The 23259-nt window shown below is 51.5% G+C and overlaps 1 protein-coding gene and 1 long non-coding RNA gene across 11 annotated transcripts in view; one reads left to right on the top strand and one right to left on the bottom strand.

Moving 5' to 3' along the window:
- Positions 1-11988, bottom strand: part of LOC120410102 — a 96341-nt gene extending 84353 nt beyond the window's left edge. For all 10 annotated transcript variants that reach the window (XR_005602046.1, XR_005602049.1, XR_005602043.1 and 7 more), the window contains exon 1: positions 11241-11988. This is a non-coding gene — a long non-coding RNA (uncharacterized LOC120410102). The remainder of the gene's footprint in view (positions 1-11240) is intronic.
- Positions 11989-14167: 2179 nt separating this feature from the next.
- On the top strand, positions 14168-22036 carry OTX2 (orthodenticle homeobox 2). Its single transcript, XM_039552964.1, has 5 exons — positions 14168-14290; positions 14483-14573; positions 18044-18261; positions 18664-18815; positions 20101-22036. The coding sequence occupies exons 3-5, from the start codon at positions 18165-18167 to the stop codon at positions 20719-20721; spliced, it is 870 nt and encodes a 289-aa protein (XP_039408898.1). The 5' UTR covers positions 14168-14290; positions 14483-14573; positions 18044-18164; the 3' UTR covers positions 20722-22036.
- Positions 22037-23259: the final 1223 nt, after the last annotated feature.

Below are 23259 nucleotides of genomic sequence, written 5' to 3'. Positions count from 1 at the left end.
TCCCTCCCCAAAGCCTGCTGCTGGTAGCCTCCACTCGCCCGTGCTTCCCCGTGAGTTCTGCTGCCATCAAACAACCATTTCCAAATTTCTCAAGTGGAAATCTGGGCCCCACAAGCCACATCTCTCACCCACACAGAAGGATGACCCCAAGGGATGTACCTGTGGATTTAAGGATGAGCCTCGGGATGCTGCATTAGCAAAAACCTGCCTGATGTTTAACAGAGCTGTGTTTCTATGAATATTTAGTTAATCAAAATATCTCCTGATTTGGCTTTTTTTCCCCAAAAAGCTTTGCCTGCTCAATTTGGGGAAGGAAAGTATCTCCTTCCCTGCACTGTCAGCAGCACAGCTGTAGGGCAGTTTCAGGGATGCTGGGATGGATGCTGCTGGATGCCAGGCTCTGAGCAGGGATGAGGTGTTTTACACACACCTGTTCCCCCCTTCCTTCACCCACTCCCCACCAGTGAAACAATCAGACCTGCGCAATACTCCACATTTTTTGAAAATTTAGTATAAACACAACCCAAACCTGCTCATATTAAAGCAATTAAGGAATTAAGGGATGTCACAGCATGTGGGGAGAACTAAGCTGTTATTTTGTTTCTTGATAGAGGGTAAGTTCACTGAAAATTTGAGTGTCATGCCACTCAAAACTATTTGTGAGTGTGGGAGAAATTTTGGGAATAAGAAATCTTCATTCCTTTGGATGCTCTTTTAGGGAAGGCTTGCTTTCAAAAATGCCAGTAGTTTGTGCGGGGGTATTTTAGTTTAGTTTGGGGGTTTTTACTTCTTCTAAATTAACTTTTTTTGGTTCTTATTTTAAAATAGTATTTTCCTACAAAAAATAAACTAAATAGAGTTTTTAAATGAGTTAAACAGCCTAAAAATAAAATACTTCATGTCAGCTAAGCACAATGTCTGTGACTGATTCAAAATCACATTTCCAAGGGGTTTTAGATTACCTGTAAAATCTGAAAAAAAAAATAAAGTATGTTTTCAGCTCTGTTTAGTCCACTTTTATCCTGACAGTTTTCTGCTTCAGTCACCAAAAGGAAAACACATTTTTCCCCCAGCTCCTTGTGTAAGGTGCTGAAAACCCCACCAAAGGATTTAGGATTAATGCACCAACCTTTCCATCAGCCAGACAAGTCCCCTCTGCATCAATTCCAGAGAAGAAGAAGTTGGAAACTCAGGTCTAGAGCAGATTAATGGGTTGGTACTGGATGAGACTTCTAAGAAATATGCAAGAGTTTGTGAAGAAGTTCAGGCTAAAAGTTGTGTGCATTGGAAAGGGAAATCCCAGCTGTCAGCCAGGCAACCACATAGGGGCATCACATGAGGAGGATTTTGTAAGTGAGAACCATTCCCAGGTGGTTTAAGGTCTTTATAAGGATTCAGTAGGGAGGGTTTGCTGCCTTAAAGGGGAAAAAAAGAAAAAAAAAGGGAAGGGAAGGGAAGTATGAAAGCTGTTTTTACTACAAGAGCGAGGAAACACAGAATAATTAAAATACTAACTGAAATTTGATGGATTTATAAGTATTCCCTTGGGACAAACAAATGGAAGTACGTGATCCATGCTGCAAAATTTGTGTTGGTTTTAACAAATTTGGAATCTGGTCTCACCTTTCCTCTCCCAACCCACACACAGGGGCAAAAACTGTCTCTAAGGGGAGGGCACATCCAGTGCCACTTCCACAGCCCCTGCTGCCATATTCCCTGAGAAACCAACAGCCGGGCCCTTTCCCACTTTCCCCACAGGGACATGGATGATTTTGGTGCATAAAAGGAAGAAAATATTTCAGTGAAAGGAAGGCTGTTAATTCACACAACCCGAGATATCCTGTGTGCTGGATCCAGGTGCTAATGCAGGAGGACGCTCAGTTATCCTCAGGAACAAATCTGGGAAGATCCCTCAGTATTCCTCCACCCTTTGCAGAGTGAAAAATTTCCAGGGTATAAATTTGCAGTTTGGTTCCCAGTGAGGTCCTAATTAAGGCAAGCAGACAAATTAAGCCAACTGAAGCTGTATGGTCTGGACGTGTAGCAGAGCTCCCTCAAAGTCCAGGCTCACCACAGAGTTATGGAATATCCTGAGCTGGAAGGGACCCATGAGGATCATCGAGTTCAGCTCCTGGCCCTGCACAGGACAATCCCAAAAATCCCACCATGCTTGCAAAAGCAGCTCTTGGCAATGTGTGTGAGGCTGGCTTTTGGAACAAGTACCTTTGCACTCCTGATCTGCCTCAGATGTGCAGCCACATGAGTTTTTAACACATGCGTTGGTTAAACCTGAGCGAAATTTAGCACTCTGGGATATCATGTGGAGCTGTCCATTTGTCTCTAAACCACGTAAATGGTGCTTTTCCCAGGACTGTAGAAGTGTCATTTGAAATTCCTCCTCTGGATGATGCTGTGGGTATTATTTCATTGGATTTTGAAGCCTGAAAAAGGGATGTCAGTGTGAGTGTGTGAAAGGGGTGGAGGAACCAGACCAGTCCTCCCACAAGCTCTTTGCTTGACCTTCAATTAAGGGGCAGCTCCTCCCCTGAAAACTGGAGATAAAACATCCCTATGTCATCAGATGTGGTGAGAATTAATTCATTAGTACTGGCAGGATGTTCCAGTGCCAGATTAAATTCATAATTAGTGATAATTGAAGTATTTCATAGTATACAGAGTAATAACTAGATTTTCAGTCAGCATGACCTTCTCTTATGGGCTCAACCATAAATGCCTGATTATTGGTCAAATCTTTTTTTTCCAAATCCATAACATCCTTGTCCACATTTTTCTAAGGTCTCCAACTGCATTTCTCAAAAACATTTTGCCATTTCCATTCCAGACTGATTTTTCCTTCCAGATTTTGAGTAATATGCAGGTTTGACGAAACGGTCACATTTGAAGTAAAAAATATATAAACTTCCAAGTTTGGTGCCACAAAAAAAACCACATATTCATGGGAGTTTTTTTCTCAGAAATATTTTTTCCTCAAAATAAAGGCCTGCTTGGGCTTTAAAATTAGCTTGTCTGCTTGAGAAACACCTTGGACTTCTATTTACTTTAATAAATGGACTTGGATTTGTGATCTTAGTGCACGCAGAACATCTGGAGTGTTAGAAGTCCTGTGTTTCATCGATAATAATTCATACATCAGCCACTGGGAAGCTTTTTTGAATGGTGAGGGCAGGATAAAATACAGCCAGTGGTGTTTATATTACTTCTTTTTTTATCTAATAGGCTTTATATAATAACTCCTGTAACAATTAATCCGAGCACAGAGGCTGAAACTATCTACAGTGCAGGAGGATAGCATGAAAATAAAATATTTTATTAAAAATGCACTTTAAAAAGGTTTCAAAGACCTTAGTTATATGAAAGGAATTGACCTTCTTCCTTTTGTAGTGTTCCTTCAGAAAAGAACTGCAGTGAGTTAAGGGGAATTGAGCAATTATATTGTTATACTATTATAATTTGCATTTCTTGATAACGCTTATGTCAAAAAATGTTGGAAAGTTGCATTTCAATAAAATATTTGAATTGCTGACATAGCCTGTGACTGTCTGTGTTACATTAAGATATATTGCAGCTTATTCCAGATTTCCCATCAGGTATGAAATACGTGGATTTATGCACGCTAATAGAGTAAATCACAGCGAATGTCCTAATTATGAAGTTATAGGAACCTACTCCCAGCTCCATGCCCAGGTAGGAAATGTGGAGTAGTGGTCCAAAATCCAACAGCTAGTCCAAAAGCAAAGCATGATACAAGAAAAATATGCCAGGGTTAAAAAGTCCTACAGGAACCAGAACAGGGCTGAAGCTGCTGCTCTCCTCCGTTTCACCAGAGGTAAGAGCATGAGCTGATGAGTTGGAAATAACCACAGAACCACTGAGGTTTAAAAAGACCCCCAAGATCATCGAGTCCAACCTGTGACTTTCACCACGTTGGCACCCAGCCCAGAGCACTGAGTGCCACGTCCAGTTGTTCCTTGTACACCTGCAGGGATGGGGACTCCACCAGCTCCCTGGGCAGCCCCTTCTGGTGCTTAACAACCCTTTCCATGATGTAATTCCTCCTGATGTCCGATCTGAACCTTTCCAGCTCCATCCCTCCCACACACGCCAGCTCCACCACTGCTCCATCCTCCTCCTCCTCCCAGCCACAGGCAGGGCTAAAGAAGCAGTTTCAGCCCTTTCCCTTCTCCCAGAATATTGCCTTTGCATGAGCCATGGATCCCAGAGAACTGGACCAGAAAGATGATCTTGGGCTTTGGTCCTTGACCTCCCCCTCAAATGAACACCTGCAGCCAGCCCCCTCCTTACCCATCCTTGGCATAGCAAGCTGCAAAACAACCAGCACCATATTTTATCTATTATCTTATCTGCACCTCATCCTGATGGCCCTGGGTTTGCACACAGGAAGAGAAGAACCTCAGGGTTTGCAGCCTATTCACCAGATCTCACCCCTAGACATCCATACATCCAGAGCACTCCCCAGGCAGACACCAACAAGCAGGAATATGCTTCAGATGGCCAAACCAAGGGACCTCAGAAGGATTTTGCTCTCACTAATCGGGTTGTCAGCACCTCCTGAACTCAGACTTCTCTTGCCATGTCAATCAAGTTGCCACATCATGACTGGTCTACCTAAACCTGGCACTGAGAGATGGACAGTGAGTACAGGAGAATACATGGGCAGGGTTCTGCTACCTACAGGCTCCTGCATTTCACCTGTGGGTGCAAAAAGCTGTAGCAGAGGTGTCACCTTGCACCAGAAAGGACCTGAAGAACTGACCATCACAGGCTGGAGCAGCTCAGACAGCGAATGTGGCTTTGTTGCCTAAATACAGGTATCCAGTGTCACCTGAGATGTCTCTGGGTGTCCCTGCTGGCCTCCAGCTGCTGAGCCAGGGGGGCACAGATCTCCTGCAAGTCCTTTGGGGTGGGTGTCTCAGGGACTTGAGGGCATCTTGGATGCTCCTGGCAGCCTCGTGCAGGCAACTGATCTGAGCCCTGTGCCACTACAGTGTGTGGGGACAGGGCTCTGCTGAGAAATGGCCAGAATTCCACCCAGAAGGCATTTATTTTCCCATGAAAGCTCCCACCAAAGACCTCATCTCAGTGTTTATCGCTGAGTGCACACGAAATGAGGATTTTTTTCCTTCTCAACAACCTGTTGATATCAGATTTACCTACACCACCATCAGCAACACAAACATAGAAGGCAGAGACACTTCCACAGAAGTGCATCTGGTTCACATTCCTGCTTTTTAGACACAGGCATAAACCCGTGTGTCGCTAATGTGCCCTTTGCAGGGACAGCCTTTAGAGAAATGAGGTGACAGCCCCCTAGCACGGCTGTCTCCAGACAGGAATCCAAAAGCCCTGGGGATTCCTCTCCTCCCGTCAAAAATCCCTTTGCAATCAGCCTTCCGAGGAGGCGCAGGAGCTGCGGGAAGAGCAGCGCTCCGGCGAGCGATGATGACAGGGAGGAGGTGGGCACAGCCCCGTCCCGGGGGACTCGCATCCTCCCGTACCATTAAGCCCGCGGGCAGAGCAGCCGGGGCTCTGGGAGCAGGCAGGGGAAAGAGATGAAAGGCTCCTGCAAGAAATCAGGTGCAGAGGGTGGGCAGATGCTGCTAAAGAGCAAAGAGACCCGGCCAGGCTCATTTGTCTGGAAGGGAACCAGCAGGAACTTTCTTTTTATCTCCGATTGTGGATGTCAGGGTAGTTCCTAAAGGCCACAGCCAGCCTGGCCCCCACTGCTCTGCCTCTCCCTGCCTGCAAAGGCAAGGAAATTGCATCGATATGTTTTTTCACAGGTAGAAAATCCCCCACTGGGGTGGTCACAGACCCGTTAACTCCTTCCCACCTGTGGGACTGGGTCGGGCCCTGCCTCTCCCAGCAGAGCCCCGGCTGGTGGTGCTTGGGCTGTTTGTCCAGCATCCAGCGGGCCATGGCCAGGTGTTCCTGCGACAAACTGGCCCTGCCCAGCCAGCCCTGCCTGCCCGCACCGGCCACTGCCCCGCTCTGCCAAGGATTAGGCATGCTCCACCTGGTCTGCCTGGGATTTCGTGGGGCATCCCCTTGCCAGGCGGGGCGAGGGGGCACAGCCCCTTCTGTCTGTCTGCCTGAGGATTAGCCTGGCCCCACCTGGGCTGCCCCCAGCTCTGCTCACCAGGGTGGCCCCAGCCGGAGCAGCTCTCTTCTGCGTGGGCTGCTGGGCCACAGCTGTCTGTCCGTCTGTCTGTCTGTCTGGGGGAGATGGATGGGCATTGCTCTGCCCGTCCAAGCTCCATGTCTCTCTGTCTGAGAGTGCTGGACGGGCACTGCTTTGCCCATCCTACCATCATGTCTGTCTGTCTGTCTGGAAGGGCAGCCACACACTGCCATGGCTGTCTGTACAGGGATGCTGGGCACAGCCCTGTCCATCCATCTGTCTGTCTGTCAGTCTGTGAGGGATGCTGGACACAACCCTGTCCATTTGTCTGTCTGTAAGAAGATGATGGGCACAGTCCTGTCTGTGAGGGTACGCTGGGCACAGCCCTGTCCATCTGTGTGTCTGGGGAGATGCTGGGCACAGCCCTGTCCGTCTGTCTGTCTGTGAGGGGATGCTGTGCACAGCCCTGTCTGTCTGTGAGGGTACGCTGGGCACAGGTCTGTCCATCTGTCTGTCCGCCTGTGAGGAGATGCTGGGAACAGCCCTGTCCGTCTGTCTGTCTGTCGGTGGGAGATGCTGGGCACTGTCCCGCCCTCCCGAGCCCCCGCCGTGCCCGATGCGGGGCCGCCCCCTTTCCCTCCCTCCCCTCCCGGGGGCGGCAGCTGCGGCGGCGGCGGGGCCGGGAGGGACGCGCCCGGGGCGGGCAGCCCGCGCCGCTGGGCACCGGCACCGGCCCCGCCGCCCGCCCTCCACCTTCCCCTTCCTTCTCCTCCCCCCGGCGGAGATTAAAAGCTGCCGGAGGGGGAACGGCCGGGATTAGGCCCGAGGCTGCGGGGAGGGGGCAGGAGCCCGCCCCGCCGGGCCGCCCCCGGCCGTATTGTCCCCGCTGCCAGCGCACCCCACCCAGACACCCCAAAAAGCCAGTTTTACCCACGGGAGGTGGCTGAGAGGAAGAACCCCCCAACCCCGCACCGCCCCGGCCGGGCGGAGATGCGGGACCCTGGCCGGGAATGCCGCTCCTCCACCTCCCAAAATAAACCCAGCCGGGATCCCCCCGAGTACCGGCGCTGCTTTGCCCGGTGCGGGACAAAGATCTGCGGGAAAGTTGCCGGAGGGGATGGAGCTGGGGGAGGGGGGAAGCAATTTTGGGAGGGAGGGATCGGTTATCGGATATTTATTTATATATTTATTTATTTGGGGGGAGAATTGTGCTGCTCTGGTTTCATTATTTTATTTATAGTTATCAAATCGACTTCGCTGCCGAGGAAGGGGCTTTGAAGAGGACTTTGTTTAACTCGGGGAAGGGCGCGCACCGCTCCGCGCATCCCTCCCCCTCCACCCCCCGGCTCCGCGGCCGCGCAAGCAGCGCGGGGCTGCGGGGGAGCGGGGCTTCCACCCAGCCGCTCCTCCTGGGAAAGGGAAGGGAAAAAAAAATACCAGCAAAACCTCCACAGCCAGCGCTCGGTATAAACACACCTGATCGGCGCATCGAGCAACTGAAAGTTTAATTTTTATTTTTTTTTAATTTTTTTAAGTCCAAATAAATGCCTAAATTGGAGGCGTCACTCCGGCGCACGCTGGCGCTTGGCAGCGCCGGGAACGAGCGGGGAGGACAGGACTTTTCCCTTGGCTGTGGGGCATGGATTCGTTTGCAAACTGCAGCTTAAGAGCTCCCACCACCCTGCATTGTCCTGCGCTTAAATATCCTGAATTAGGCAGCTCTGAAAAGTCCCTCTAAAGCAGGCGGCCAGGGCGAGCCGCGCTCGCACAACTCCTCGGGGTCGTGCTGCCGTTCAAACTAAAAACAATAATAAAAATAATGCTAACTCGGACGGGGGCCGATGCTGGCAGGCTCTGCCGGCCGAGCGGGGCGGCGGTGCCCGGGGCTGGCGGCGGCGGAGGGGCTGAGCCGCGGCCGGGCAGGGCGGAGGGGCCGCGGGCGCATCCCCCAGCACCTCTCAGGTACGAGCGCTTGCATTGACATTGATGTAACTACATTAGAGTTAATGGCAGCAGCCTGGTCCTCATTATTAATTGTCTTTGTGTTTGGATAAAGTATGTAATCTTCTCCTCAACCACACCATTAAAATAGGTTGCCTTTTCAATTAAGAACTGTCTTGAGCACAGCAGTCAATTTTCCTAATGAAGATGCATTATATTTTCACTTTTTTTTTTTTTTTTTTTTTTTTTTTAATAATGGGAAAATCCCACGTTTTCATTAGGCGTGATTATGGAGAAAGTACAAGAGGGGGTTTGTCTAAACTAAATGTGGCCCGTGTCGTGTATTAAATACCAGGCTTTTAAATAAATTGAAATTTCATACAGATAAGACGCGAGGTTGGGGTACAAATACGGCCAGATTCGCTTCCTTCAGATTAAAAAAATGCAGGGTCCATTCTTTAAAACGCACTCATCAGATGGAAAATAATGATTAAAACAACTACAGTGGACTCTTAGTTGCAATTACTCGGGCAAACTTTTCACTCAGCCCAGTTTGCTTACATTAAACCTGAGGATGATGCTTTAAAATAGACTTGCACTTTCTGCTAATGTGCAGCTTTGGGGAACAAATAGCACAGTTTAATCATGCAGAAACACACAGGAGCCAGAATGGTCTCACAATTAATTTACCAAAATAAACCCGAAGCTGCCTGCATTGTTTAATATCCCCTCCTTCCCCTGGAGAAAAACAGCCCTAGTTCTTTAGAAAGAAGGAAGCTTTGGGGGAGCTTTGGGGGGAGTTGGGATTTTTTTTTTTCTTTTTACATTTTTTTCCTTTCTTTTTGCATAGGAAAAGAAATATTTCATGGCAGGGAAGCAAAGAGTTAAAATTTATATAATATAAAGCACTTGCAGAAAAAAAAAAAATAAAAAGAAAAGAAGGGGGAAAGAAGCCAAACACTAAGGGGAAAGGAAAAAAAAATAAAAGAAAGTGCAATATTTGTAAGTCTGAGAAGCTGCAAGAGGACGGGATGTGGATTTTCGAGCAGTGTTATACATGTGGGACCTTTGTTGCCGGACGGACAGACAGACAGACACCCGCGGCACAAGCCAGACCATTGCCGCACGGATAATACCATCACCCACAGACCTTTTAGGAAAGAAAAAAAAATTAACTGCAGTATTCGGAGCTGGTTTTAGGCTTTTTCAATATGAAAAATACCTGCCTGCAAGGGAGAATGAAGTTAAGCATAAGAGTAATTTCTTATTCACATGGTAACAACAGTTGGTTTGGGATCTTTTGCAAGCTTTCTGCATTGTGGCTTTGTTTGGTTGGGGGGAAGCTGCTTTGGGGGGCTCGGGGGTATTTTTGTAATGAACATTTGTTTCTCCACCAGCCAGCGGCTAAAGAAGATCTGCAAAGAATGGCAAAGAAGATTTTCGATTAAAACCTTAGCCCATCTCCACGGATTACTTTATATCGATTCCTATATATATGGCTGCAATTGAGGGGCTCTAATTAAAAATCCAAAGGGGGGTGGGGGGGGGGCGAAAGGGAAAAAAAAATAAAAGTTCTTTCTGGGTCTCAATAAAAGGAGCTTTTCATATACGGGAAATAAAGGTTGTAAAAGGTTACAAACGAAAGACTAGTTTAAAGCTTCTCTGCGGTTTTCTTTTCTTCTTTCTTACAAAACCCCTTTTCTGGCTCTTTCTCTCCCTCCCCCCGTTCCCCCGACCCCTTCATTTCTCCCAAGTTTGCCAACACGCGGGATGCGGGACTGTAACTGTTATTTTAATATCTGGGTTGGGAGCTATAATCTGATTGCTGCAGCGAGCTGCTCATCAAGGTAACTTCATGGCCTGGAGAGAAAAATTATGTAAACCGGCAGCATTAGCGCCTTTCATCAACACACACCCCCCACACTCACCCCTCGCACACGGCCGCAGCCCCGCAGCCCTGCCCCAGCCTCCCGCACCGGCCCCCGGGGGCCGCCCCACGCCGGTGCCCCCTCCCCGCACGGCCTCCCCCAAATGCTGGTTTATTTATTTAACACTGATCATTTATTTCTCTGTTTAAAGTTTGGGGGTTGGGGTTTTTTTTTTTAGGGGGTTACTTCCCCCCCTCCGCCTCGTTGCACATGAGACCTTCCCTCAGGTGCCAGTCTGACCTCACTTTCGCTGCTCTCGGGGTGACATTTTTAGGACTTGCCTGGCTCCAAGAGGAGCTGGCCAAATTTCAGATCGCCCCGAAATACCTCCACCATCCCCTCTTCTCCTTCTCCTGTCCCCCCCACCCCGATTATGAGACTTGGTTTCATCTAGGCAAAGATGCTGCCTTCATATATTTCTTTTACATTTTTTTTTCCTTCCCCAAAAGAGGTGCCGGCTCCGCCATCCCCCTCCCAGACGCTTGGAAAAGAAGGGGCTTTTTTTTTTTTTTTTTTTTTTTTTTTTGGTTAAACATTCTGGCATTTTAAAACGAATCTGACCCTTTCTCGAAGTGACGCAGCTATACCAATGTCTCTGGCTTTGCACCCCCAGAAAGGGAGATTTTGGGGTGAGGGGAGTGTCGAACTTAAAAAACAAAACAAAAACAAAACCACAAAACAAAACCACAAAACCACAAACAAACAAACCAAAAAAAAACCCCTCTAAACTAAAATAAACTCCAACCGGTACTTGAATTGCAGATGAACTTCAAGGAAAGTCTGGAATATTTTAACTAGACACAAATCCGATGAGGGAAAAGCTTAAAAGCGCGTAGCATGCATCGCTTTCCAGAGCCGATCAGAGATACAAAGATGACAAATTATAAATCGGTTCACTTTGGGGTGGGTTTTTCTTTTTTTTTTTTTTTCTTGCTTCATTCCTTAACTTTCACCCGACCTGAATAAATGATTTCTTATTTTCCTCCCCCCAAGCTTGGTCATCATAACCGCGGGCAGCAGCTCAGCCCTGGGAGCGACACACACGGCGATAAAACCCCTCGCGGAACGGTCGCGATAGCGAGGAGAGTCGGAAATTAAATCAGAAGGAGAAGTGAAGAGGGTGAGCGAGAAAAGGAGAGAAGAGAGACAGCTATGCAGAGAGAGAAAATGGCTTTGTAACCCGACTGGCATCGGAAAGTTGGAGAACTTACTGAGAAGCAGAAGTTACAGTTTCTTTTCATCCCAGAAGCAGATTTTGGTTCTCTGAGCATAAAGTTCTTAGAGGGCAGAAAATCACACATCTCCACTCACTCCCCGTTAGCCCCAGATAGTCTGGATCTCTGGGACTGTACCTGCTCTGCAACGCTTTCCAAACGGACCAGAAGAGATGGGAAAGTTTAAAAAAAATTAGTAAAAAATAATAATTTTTAAAAATCGAGATCCTACAGCAGCAACAATTGTTATCAAATTTTTTTTTGTAACTTTTCCCCGAGCTGCAGAAGGTTGAAGGCAGAGGCAGCTGCAAAGTGTGTGCAGGATTGCTCCAGGAAAGAAGGTTCCCCCTTTTTCCCCCTCTCAGATCCAATCTTTGCAAGAGCCATTCCGACACATTGCTAAGCTAAAGGGAAATTCTCTTTGATAAAGCGGTGTTCCCAGCTTCTGGGTTTTAAAACCTAAATCTATATTCAAATCTGGCTGAAGGTGTGTTCTGGGATTTATGAAAGCCTCTTAAAGGGGTAAATTTACCAAACCGTGACAAAATCATCACAATCTTACTTTAGACATCTGAAGTGGATGAGAATTTTAAAGAGACCCTTGTTTATTTAAGTAACACTGTCCATCTCTGCCACTTGTTTTATTGGCCGCGGGAATTATTCCCAACTTCTCTGGCTGGAGGGGACAGAGGGAGAGGCTGGGATGCTCCTACTCCCGTGGCAGGCTGCAGGCAGGGCAGCAGCTCTGCCCAGGGCCAGGCAGCTGCGGGCAGGGCTGGCAGCCGGGCTGGGCTGCGCTTCCCATCCTGCTCTCCCAGCTACTTTCTTCAGGCACTGAATTTTATTTCTCTGCCTTGCTCAGCCCTGCTCTGCCACAGCCCGGCTGCCTCCAGCGCCCTGACACCCCTTTTTTTCTTTTTTCTTTTTTCTTTTTTTTTTTTCCTTTCCTTTTTTTTTTTTTTTAATTTTTCCCCCTTTATTTTTAATCGATTTCGAAAATACCCTCCTGGTCAGGATACACGGGAACGAATTATCTCTCTCATTCTTCCGAGGTGGATTAAGGTTATTAAATAATATGTGGGGGCGGGAGACGATGGCAAAGGCGGAGGGGGCGGAGGGGGGGAAGGGTTCAATCGGGATATTTATTCCTGGTGCTCTGCTAAAGGGGAGGCTGAGGGGTGGCGTGGCCGTGCCGACATGCGGGGAGGTGAGGGAAGGATTTGCCCGGCGCGGATCTCTGGGCAAGGGTTGAGAGAGGGGGGGATGCTGCAAAGGGATGGCGGCTGCAGCTGCCCCTCCCTTATCCCCACCCCTTCCCCCCTAAAAAAACCCCCTCAACTAGATAAACAAACCCACAAAAAGTCCCCCCAAAAGAATCTCATGGGTCTGGGAGAGAAAAATAAATCAAAACACAACTCCAAAAAGGGCAGGGGTTGGGGGTCCCGTGGGGCCGGGGGGTACCAACCGGGGGTACCCCGGCTACCAACTTTCCACGGAGTCGCCTCGCAAATTAAAAAAAAAAAAAAAATACAACCCAGCGGCCAAAGTGGGAGCGGCTCCTGCGGTCAGGGCTGCGGCGGCTCTGGGCGATGGGGTATTTTGTTTGTTTGTTTGTTTATTTGTTTGTTTTATTTCCCCTCCTCTCCCCTCCCTCCTTCCCTTCTGCCGCCTCCTTCCTCCTCCTTTCTGGGAGGAAAGGATAAAAAAAAAAAAAAAAAAAAAACAACCCAAAACCAAGCCACACCACCCATCCGCCCAGCCCAGCCCCGAGCATCCCAAACCTGCTCCTGCAAACCTCCAGCCCGGGCTGCACCGCCGGCGCTAAAGTCCAAGGACAACCACGCTGGATCGCACGCAGCCAGGCTCGGAGAGAGCCACAAAGAGGCGAATTAATTGCTATAACTTCATTAACATAGGTCACCCCGTTAAAATGATCGAGCTGCTGCAGTTTTTTCCCCCCATTGTCACAAGTGAGGAAAGTGTGTGAGCGCTCCCTCCCTCCGACCTCAGCCGCCTCCATGCTCCTGCCTTTTGCCAGAGCTTCATTTTCGGGGTGCTTTGACCCGGGAGAAGTTGAGCGAGGACGGGAGGAGCGAGGGGAACATGCCGGTGCCCTGCTCCGGTGCGCCCGGCCGGGCTGTGCCCCGCAGCGGGAACCCCCTGGGCCCTCCTCACCCTCAGCCCGTCACTGCTCCCAAATTATTTCAATTAAAAACATGTGCACGTCCCTATTTGCAAATTCAACGCGACGCCTCTACGTCCCGTTCTACACCATCATCCCTGTATATCTTTAAAAATATAATTTTAAATGCATTTACGTCGTCCCCCAGGTGACTCTATTTCCCCTCTTCCAGGCGTCACTTGCCCCTGAGAACTGGAATTGGGGTGCGGCCGATCCGCGGGTGGGACTGGGGGGGCGCCGGGTTGGGGGCACCCTGGCACCCCTCTCTGTGCCGGGGGCGATTCTCCCCTTGGCTCCCGCGGGTTTCCTCTCACCCATCTCCCCTCTGCTCAGCCCAGGGCTCCTGGCAGGCTCCGTGTCCCCCCTTCACAAATATTTACTGATATACATTAATATCTTTTGTTGTTGTTATTATTGCAGCCACCCCCCAGCCTTTTGCTGACCCCCCTTCCTCGTCTTCCCCGGGCAATTCGCTAATTCCATCTCTGCTGTCCATCACATTAATTTCTACAATGACTTCATCCGCTCCACTCCATAATGTATATTTTTAAACCGAGCAGGTTCTTTTAATGTATATTCTGGTGTCATTTCGGTGGCTGTTATTTCTCTCTGGATTGTCCCCCCGGTACAGCAGCGGCCTGTTTTTTCCTCCCCCTGTGTGTGTTTTTATTATTTTCCCCCTGGCTTAGATGTGTCAATCACTCTCTCCCTGCCATTGGTTGGAGAGTTTGCGTCAAAAAGTTGCCAGAGAGGCGCTTTCTCAGCAAAGCTCCCCGAGAGAGGTAGAGACCTTCAGCTCCAACGCACCCTGCCACTATTATTAAAAATAAAATCACTTTGACCAGCTCCAGCACCGGCCAGCTCTGTATGTACCGAGCCCAGACCCCGAGCATCCCTGCATCCCTCTCCTGCACCGTCCCCTCCCCTTTTCCCCCATTTATTCTCCTTTTTCAAACATTTTTTCTCCACCCCCCCTCCGCCCCCCCTTTCCCCCGATGTCGTGGGCATGTGCATGCGGCGAGCTCTCTAACCTCCCGCTTTGTGCTTTCTCTCCCAGCTCAGCCCGAGCTCTGAATTTGGCGAGGATCAGGGAGCAGGTTTCCCCCTTCGCCCCCCAGCCCTGCCCGCGGCTCCGGCGAGGCTCGCAGGTAAGTCCGACCCGCTGGCTCCATCCTTCCTTGGGGGAATCGCTGGGCGGGCAGGAATACAGGGAGAGGGGAATTAAAATTATAATTTTTTTAAAAAAATTATTATTATTTTCAAATCGCCTGTGTGCGGTGGGGGTGCGCCGGGGCGGGGAGCAGGCGGCTCCCGCAGGAGCTGCCCGGGAGAGGCCGGGCCGGGCCGGGCGGTGGCGGCCCCGGGTCGGTCCTCGGCAGGGACCGGGAGCTGCAGGATGAGAAGGCGAAGGGCCAAACCGGGAATCCGGGGGCGCTCCCCATCGCCGCCCTCGCCCCCCGACTCTCGTCCCCCGCGGTCGGGCGCGGAGCCGCTCGCTCTCCACGGGCAGGCGCGGGGCTTCACCGCGATTTCGTTGGGTACATGATTTTTTCCCGGCCTATTCCTTTGGCCTGTAGTTATTTCCTGACCTCAAGCTGGACTTTTAAAATTAGAGAAAAATAAAAAAAAAAAAAAAAAGGAGAAATTTCTCCCCTCTCTCCACTCCTACCTGAGAACCCTTTCATCCTCCTCCTCCTCTTCCTCGCGATGCGGAGACTCAGCAAAGTAATTTTGCAAAGGTGTTTCTGAGCACTCGCGGCCCGGGAGAACCGGGCTGGAAAGCGCAGGGAGAGAAACCTTCAAAGCATTTCGGGCCGGAGCTTCACGATTTGGTGTGGGCGAAACGGATGGCAGAAATGGCATCCAGGTCGGAGAGGGGCTGGAGCTGGTTTCCACCTCCCTCATCTTATTTTATTTTAATTTTTTTATGCCTTGGGAAAGCGCTTCCCAAAGACACCGACCGCGAGTAACGCGCCCCGGCCTCTCTCCTCTGAATCGCACCGCGCTGACAAAGAGAAAGTCGGGAAAAGTGCTTGTGCACCGGCACAAGTTTCTTTAGAACTAAAAACCTGCTTCGCTGCTGAGGTTTATTTCGATTGCGGCTGCTTAGAGAAGTTGAGGCTTATTATTTATTTATTTTGAAAAGGTGCAACTCTAGTTTAAAAAAAAAAAAATTAAAAAGGGGGGAGAAAAAGCACTTCAAAATGCGGCCGGGTGCTGCTGGGAGGCAGGGACGGGTCAGACGGCCCTGCGGCGGAGGTGGCTGCCCGCCGAGCCCGGCTCCGCCGCTCCCGGTCCCGGAGAGGGGCCGCGGCCGCGGAGCAGCGCGGAGGTTCGGAGGGCGAAGCGCTGGGGACCGCCCGGCAGAGCCGGTGACGAGTCCACCCCCGCCGCCTTTGGCCCGGGGTAAAATTCCCATGTTGGAAAATATCACCCCAAACAGACCCTTCAGGGGAAAGAAAGGTTTGAATTAAAAAAAAAAAAAAATTAGAATTTTAAAAATGTCAGAAATTCGTTGGAGCGCGGCAAGGGCGGGTGAAGCGGCTCTCGTTTGCAAAACAAAAGAAAACAAATTCGCTTTTCTACCTTGGCACCTTTCCCCTTGCCCTCCGCGGGAGCCCCTCCGCGCCCCGGCCGAGCCCCCCGGCCCCGCGTCCCCCGCAGCGCGGCCGGGGCCAGGGGCGCAGGCTGCGCGCCCGGCGCGGATCGCTGCCCCGCATTAATCACCGGGGCGAGCAGCGGAGCCGGGGCCGGTGGCTCGTAATTAGGGAGCGTGTGCCGCCCGGATTATCTCGTTAGTTTATCAAGAAAACATTTATTATAATTAATTCTCGGACGGGGTAATTATTATTGAGCGAGGGCAGAGCAACTGGTAGCCGGGATCTGTGCGGAGCGGGGGGGGAGCAGGAGGAGGGGGAAAGGTGACAGATTGCGGAGTGGAGCCGTTGCTCCGCGGGCTGCGGGGCGGCCCCGGGATGCGCGGCCGCGGCCGAGGGGCTCCGCGGGCGGCCGCGCCGGGCTGGCGCCTCGGCGGGATGCCGCCGAGTTTAACCGAACGGCTTTAGGGTTGCTTTTTTTGGGAGGAGGTGTTTGCACTTTTTTTTGTTGGTTTTTTTTATCCTTTTTTTTTTTTTTTTTGTTTGTTTGTTTTTAATTTTTGTTCGCTCGTTTTGAAGCGGGCAGCTACCCCCGCTTTGCTCTTCCGCGCGTCTTGCGCGGCGAACAGAGCGGTGGCCGAAGCCGCACGGCCGCGGAGCGGGGCTACCCCCTCGGTAGAATCGTCCCCGTTCGGCCTCCCCGGGGCAGTGATGCTAAAAGCGGGCCCCGACCCCGCGCACCCCGCGCTGGATGCGCGCTCCCTCCGCCGCTCGGCGCGTTTGTGCGCGGCAAATCCCTTCCCCATGGGGAGAAGGGGAAACTCCGCGCCGCTCAGAACCCGCACCGACGGCGCTGGTGGAGGGTGCACCGGGGCCGGGGGGCCCGCAGGAGCCCCCCGGCAGCGATTGGCCCTCCCGGGGAGTCGGCTGGTCTGAAACACGGAGTTTTGGGGTGTTTCGGGAAGAAAGTTGCGCTGGAGTTTGTTTTCCCGACGGCCGCTGGGAATGGATGGAAGGGCGAGCTTTTGCTCTAAAAGATTTTTAAAAAATATTTTCTACGAGGAAAACAGCCTTAACCTTTTTAGGAGTCCCTGTTTGGCCCCTTGACGGCCTTTTTTTTTTGGTGGAGCGGGTGTTTGGGTCCCCCTCAGACCCCGCTGCAGAGAGCCCGGTCCCGTCGGGGCAGCGAGAGGGGACCGGGGGAGCCCGAGAGGGGACCGGGGGAGCCGCTCGCCCGCCGGGGCTGTCCCGGGGCCGCTCGCCACCGAGGTGTTTGTTTAGCTTCAGCTCCGTCATCAAGAGTTTCTTGAAAGCCTAATAAATCTGTTACTTGCCTCCAAATCTAATTACCCGGAGTACTAATTAGGTGCAAATGGCCGGTGGAAATTACTGCAGACGTGGACTGATGGCGGGAGAGCAAAAAAGTTTGGCTCTTCCCGAGCGGGCATTTGAGCTCTGAAATGCAGCAACGTCGGGGGGAAGGGGAAAAGGGGGAGAGGGGGGAAGGTTTGAATGTTGCCCAAACCTGGGATAATTAAAGTCCTTGCAAGAGACTAGTGGAGAGATAGGTTTCTTGAATTGTTTCTTTGTTTCTCACCCTTGGGCTTTGTTATCTGCATTATTTATTTAGCCGAGGGGTTCTTTGTGTCTGCCAATGGCCCCAATCAAGTTTTGCTTGAGACAATTAGCCGGTGCCCGGCCGGGAATCCTATGCAAATGCCCCCGGCTGCCGTACAATGCGGGCAGTTGAAGGCATGGGGGGTTTTGTTCGGGTAGTAATTACTGGCTGGGATGTGCCCCCCCCCCCCTTCCCTCCCCTCGTCGCCCTTTTTGGGGAGAGATGCGTTTATCTAGTCAGTCTCTCCCAGCTCCCAAATCCGGCTGGGGTCCGAGCTGGAGGATTGACGGGGGAAGGCAGCGGGATAAAAGCGGGGGGGAGTGGGAGGCGGGGGGGGGGGGAAGCGAGCTGGCCTGACTCCCCCTTCATCCCTCCATTGCTCCTTCCTCTCCCTCCTGCGCAGGCACCTGGCGGCCCCCCACGCCCGACGGCTCCCCCAGGCACCGCCCGGGGCAGGCAGGGCGCTCGGCCGGCTCCCCCTCGCCCGGATTTCGGCCAACTCTCCTCCCCGCCACAACTTTAGCATGATGTCTTATCTTAAGCAACCACCTTATGCAGTCAATGGCCTGAGTCTCACAACCTCGGGCATGGATTTGTTGCATCCGTCCGTCGGTTACCCCGGTAAGCCACGTTTTTCTTCCCTCTTCCCTCCCCCTTTTTGCTCCACGGAGGAGAAGCCGCTGGGATTTTGGAGGCACAACATGCGCAGGGATCACGCTGGCTTGGGTGGGTGAGGGCGTGGGGTCCCTCTGTCTCCCTTCTTCCTCACCCCCAACTTTTTATGGGTGAAAGGGGCTGCAAACAGGGGAGACCCCGATGCTGGGGATCGGGGCCAGATGCTCCAAACGCATCCAGGGGAGATGCGGAGTTGGGATTGCCGCACTGTGGCGGCTGATCCTGGGAGTGCGGGTTCCCCGGGAGAAGAGAGGGAATGTGGGTGCCCACCCGGGGAGGGGACTGGAGGGAACACCGGGGTCTGAGGGGTCGCTGACTGACAGCCAGGGCCTCTGGCTCCGTTCGCAGCCACCCCGCGAAAGCAGCGGCGGGAGCGCACGACCTTCACCCGGGCGCAGCTGGATGTGCTGGAGGCTCTTTTCGCCAAGACCCGCTACCCCGACATCTTCATGCGGGAGGAGGTGGCCCTGAAAATCAACTTGCCCGAGTCCAGAGTGCAGGTAGGAAGCGGAGAGGCTCCGGAGAGCCCTGCCTGCCCTTCCCCTCCTTGCCGGCGTGAAGGGGTTGGACTGGCCTGTGCCTGACGGGGAGGGAGACGAGGGGACTGGTTTAGGGAATGGATTCAGTCCCGAAGCCAAATCAAGCCCTTGTGGGGTGAAGGAGGGTCGGAGAAGGGTGGGGGTTCAGTGAGGGGCTGTAGTGGCATTTTGCATCCCCAGGACTGGAGTGTGCCCCCCCCTTCCTCCCCCTGCACTGAGGGGGTGTTATGCAGATCCTGGATCCCAGCTCTGAACCTTCCATACCCATCTCCAGCACCCCCAAAACCCAGCCTGCTCTGCATGCATTTGGGGGCCTTGCAGAAGCCACAAAGGATCCCCCCCCTTCACCACAATTGCAGAGCTGGGCCAGGTTGGGATCCCAGTTCACACCAGTACAGACTTTGTCCCCTTTGAGGGGACTTCGATGAGAGAGGGGCTCCCTCCACCAAGGAAGCCCCTCTCCTGGGGCTGGGCTGTGCTCCTCTGCAGGAGCCTGCACGGACCCCAGCCAGGCAGCATTTTGGAGGTGCTGCTGGCAGGGCAGGAGGGCGCTGCCCTCTCTGGGATCCAGAACGCCCCAGCAGCAGGGGCACGGCATCTCCAAAGCCATCCCTCCCACTTGCCTCCTGGTGAGGCTTCCCGAGGCTGTGTGGTGCCATGTTCCCATGGAGCGTGGTGGCTGGGATTGGGATACCCCCATGCCAAACCCCATCCTCCTCTCCACAAAACCTCCCCAGAGCCGGCCCCCTTGGGCCTGGCTAAGGGGGGGTGAGATGGGCTGAGGGGCCAACTCTGGCCGAGGGGGTGAGAGCAGAGAGCCTGTAAATGAGACATCTTTACCCCCCTCCCCATCCCCTACCTCTGCTTCCTTAATTGTGCCCTCCTTTTCTGATGTTCTATTGTTTCTAATTAAGGGCTCGACTTCAATAGGCCTTAAACAGTGATTCCTGGGGGTCCCTGGCCGGCAAACAGCAAAGAGGGAATGCTTCCCCCTCTCCCCCAAAAGTGACCTTATTAAGGAATTTGATTTGTGATTTCCACTTGTTATTACTGCTGATGATCTCAGGGAGGGGGAGCCCCGGAGCTTTTCTTTGCAGCAGCCTGCAACCCTCCGCTCTTGGGGGACAGTTTTAGGTCTCCCCCCGGTGAGGTCTCTCTGCCATCGTTTCTTTCCCACCTTGGGTTTGCCCGTGTATCCCTAACCCCAGGCTTTTTCTCTCTCCCTCCCCTGTGTCTCTGTCTCAAGGTGTGGTTTAAAAACCGCCGAGCCAAGTGCCGGCAGCAGCAGCAGCAGCAGCAGAACGGGGGCCAGAACAAGGTGCGGCCAGCTAAAAAGAAGAATTCGCCAGCCCGGGAAGTGAGTTCGGAGAGTGGGACCAGCGGGCAGTTCACTCCCCCCTCCAGCACCTCAGTCCCCACCATTTCCAGCAGCAGTGCCCCCGTGTCCATCTGGAGCCCGGCGTCCATCTCCCCGCTCTCAGACCCCCTGTCCACCTCTTCCTCCTGCATGCAGAGATCCTATCCCATGACCTACACCCAGGCATCAGGCTACAGCCAAGGATACGCTGGATCGACCTCCTATTTCGGAGGGATGGACTGTGGATCTTACTTGACCCCTATGCACCACCAGCTCCCAGGGCCAGGGGCCACCCTGAGTCCCATGGGTGCCAACGCGGTCACCAGCCACCTCAACCAGTCTCCAGCCTCCCTCTCTACCCAGGGCTACGGAGCCTCCAGTTTGGGCTTTAACTCCACCACCGATTGCTTGGATTATAAAGACCAAACCGCCTCCTGGAAGTTAAACTTCAATGCTGACTGCTTGGATTATAAGGACCAGACATCGTCATGGAAGTTCCAGGTTTTGTGAAGAACCTTTGTGATACCGAGAGAAATCACGACGAGAACGAACAGGCTGGGCTGAGCGCTCCAGTTTTAGTCAGGTCTTGGTTAAATTAAAGAGAAAATTAACTCCACGGACAAACAAACGAACAAAAAAACCGACGGCAACAAGAGGGGGACAGTGTTGGTGTGATCCCGTTCAGACTCATCTCCTGCTCAGACACTCTGGAAAAGGAATAATAAAGAGGAAAAACGGAGGAGGAAGGCCTTAAACGGACAGATCATCTAGTGAGCAGAAACCAGACAGACCCATCTGTGTTCTTTCTAGTTTTAGGCAATTGTTGGGTTTCTTTGTTTGGAAGAGGTGGGAGATTGTCCCACCTACGGGCCAGTTTTAAAAAAAAAAAAAAAAAAAAAAAAAAAAAGAGAGTCTAGGTTTTTATTTCTTTTTTTGTGTGTGCGTGGAAAGATGATCCTTCACCCAGAGGTTTCCAATGTGTTAGCCAACCCTCGGTTAAAATATTCAGAATGGACAACATCTCTCTTTTTCTCCCTCTTTTTGTCCCTCCCTCTTTCTTTCTCTCTCGAGCTCATCCAACTGTTTCATGCCCAACTTGCTGAAGTTGGCACCCGGAGAACTTGGTTCAGGGCTGTGTGGGTTGTGTGACTGATTGTCCTAGCTGCACTACTTTATTTAAAGATTAAGAAAAAAAAAGATAATGTTCATAAGGAGTCAATATGTAGTTTTTAAGAGACAATCAGTGTGTGTCTTATATAAATGGTACATCTGTGGTTTTTAATCTGTGCTAGACTTCAAAACTGTGATCTCCTGTATTGTATGCAACTATGAACTCTGCACCAGCGGGAGTTCTGCTGTGATTTAAATAGGTTATAATTATAAGTGAAATTCAGAGCAACTGAGTTACCTATTATCATCTTTTAAAAAAAAATAATTAAAAATATATATTTAAAAAAATAATAAAAAAGAAAAAAAAGAAAAACACAAAAAACACGATCGCCTTTCACCCGAGGTGAACTGCACTGAAACTTTTTACAACAAACTGTCTCTGAATGAAAGAGGAAAGACCGAAAATACCCCACCCGAGGACATTTAACTCCTCTGGAGCTCACTTACTGCTGGCCATGCCGGCAGTAACCGTCAAATCCAACAGGACTTTGGGCAGTTGCTCTGACCTGGATGAATTTAAACCAAGAAATTCATTGTCGTTTATGCTTGCAGATGTTAACTGAAAAAAAAAGAAAAAAAAAAAAGATATATATGCATAAACCTTTTTTTCCTGGATTTGGCAGATATGTATAATTATATTAAAATGGTTCTAGCACACCTGATGGTTGTCTTCCATTTTAATCGCAGCCGGCGAGTGACGGAGAAGGGGCGATGCCGTCCTCGGGTGCAGCCGGGCACGGGGGACCAGGAGGGTCTGGCTGCTTCTGCAGGGCTGAGACAAAAGGGGTTCTGCTGGCAGCTCCCCGAGGTGAAGGAAGCAAAATCAAGGAGGGGCGTTATTTTATTTTTGAAATTTTTAATCAAAAAACTTTCCTTACAAGCAGACCGTGGATAATGTCACTTTTCCCACCCCAGCTTCACCGAATCTCTGCGTGGGGAGGGACGGGTGCGTTTGCTCTGTGGCTTCCCAGGGGATGGAGTCCCCAGTTGTGTGTTTGGGGAAAGCCCTAAACTTTCCAGGCAGGAGAAGGGGGAAACTGGATCAGGCAGGATGCTCTGAGCAGAGGTGCTGGGGAAGGAGAGAGATAAGTGTTCGAGCTACAACCTCACAAGCTGAAGCTACAGTGCCCCAGGATGCAGGATCAGGCCCTTCCCAAGCATCCCTGCTCTTGGTGGCTCTTTCTCTGCCCTTCTCCCTCTTTCTCCCTCTCTCCTTCCTGCGTGCAGCGCTGGGGCTGCTGGAGCCCTGAACTCGGGCTGGATTTAGAGCAGCAGAAAAAATGGACCTCTGGAAAGAGAGAGTTCCCTGTCACCGGCTGTCCCTCAGGGCTTGTCACCAGCACCCTGTGAGTCACCCAGGGCCACCAGCACCACGCCTTGGTCCCCAGGACTGGGGAGCACAAGCGATGACACAGCCATGGTGCCTCTCCGGCCATCCCTGGACTCTGCACCCCAGCATCCCAAACTGCCCCTTCCACGGGCACCAGCAAACCGCTCCTTCCTGCAGTGCCATTTTTGTCCCCCACCACCACGACCAGAGAGCGGCCTTCAAAACAAACAGCTCTGAGTGCAGGCGAGGTTTTGTGCTGCCTCACGTTAGCGTGTGTCGCTCGGTGATTTTCTCATTTCTTTTTTTGTACCGGGAGGATCCATGCAGGGGAGGTTGGGAAGTGCTAGCCACGTCCCTGCCGCCGGCATCTCCCAGGCAGCAGCGTGGAAAGTTTCATTTCTCCACCGATTTCAAATCAACAAAGTTTACTTCTCCCCCAAAAAAATGTATTCAAGAAAAATATGCTCAAGAAAACCAAGTCCTTACTGAACTGGGGCACAGCATCCCACCTGCCTGGAAAAGCTCTTTGTTTCCTGAGCTTTTGATTA

Source organism: Corvus cornix, chromosome 5 (genome assembly GCF_000738735.6).
Source record: "Corvus cornix cornix isolate S_Up_H32 chromosome 5, ASM73873v5, whole genome shotgun sequence".
In the NCBI taxonomy this organism is placed as follows: domain Eukaryota; kingdom Metazoa; phylum Chordata; class Aves; order Passeriformes; family Corvidae; genus Corvus; species Corvus cornix.
Note: the sequence above shows the minus strand (reverse complement) of the source record. Positions and strands in the feature narration are given on the sequence as shown.

Excerpts from the sequence above, each read along its gene's own strand:
- OTX2 (XM_039552964.1), top strand. The coding sequence starts at position 18,165 with ATGATGTCTTATCTTAAGCAACCACCTTATGCAGTCAATGGCCTGAGT. Across the intron at positions 18,262-18,663 it reads TCCGTCCGTCGGTTACCCCG|CCACCCCGCGAAAGCAGCGG; the intron begins GTAAGCCACGTT and ends CTCCGTTCGCAG. Across the intron at positions 18,816-20,100 it reads TGCCCGAGTCCAGAGTGCAG|GTGTGGTTTAAAAACCGCCG; the intron begins GTAGGAAGCGGA and ends CTCTGTCTCAAG.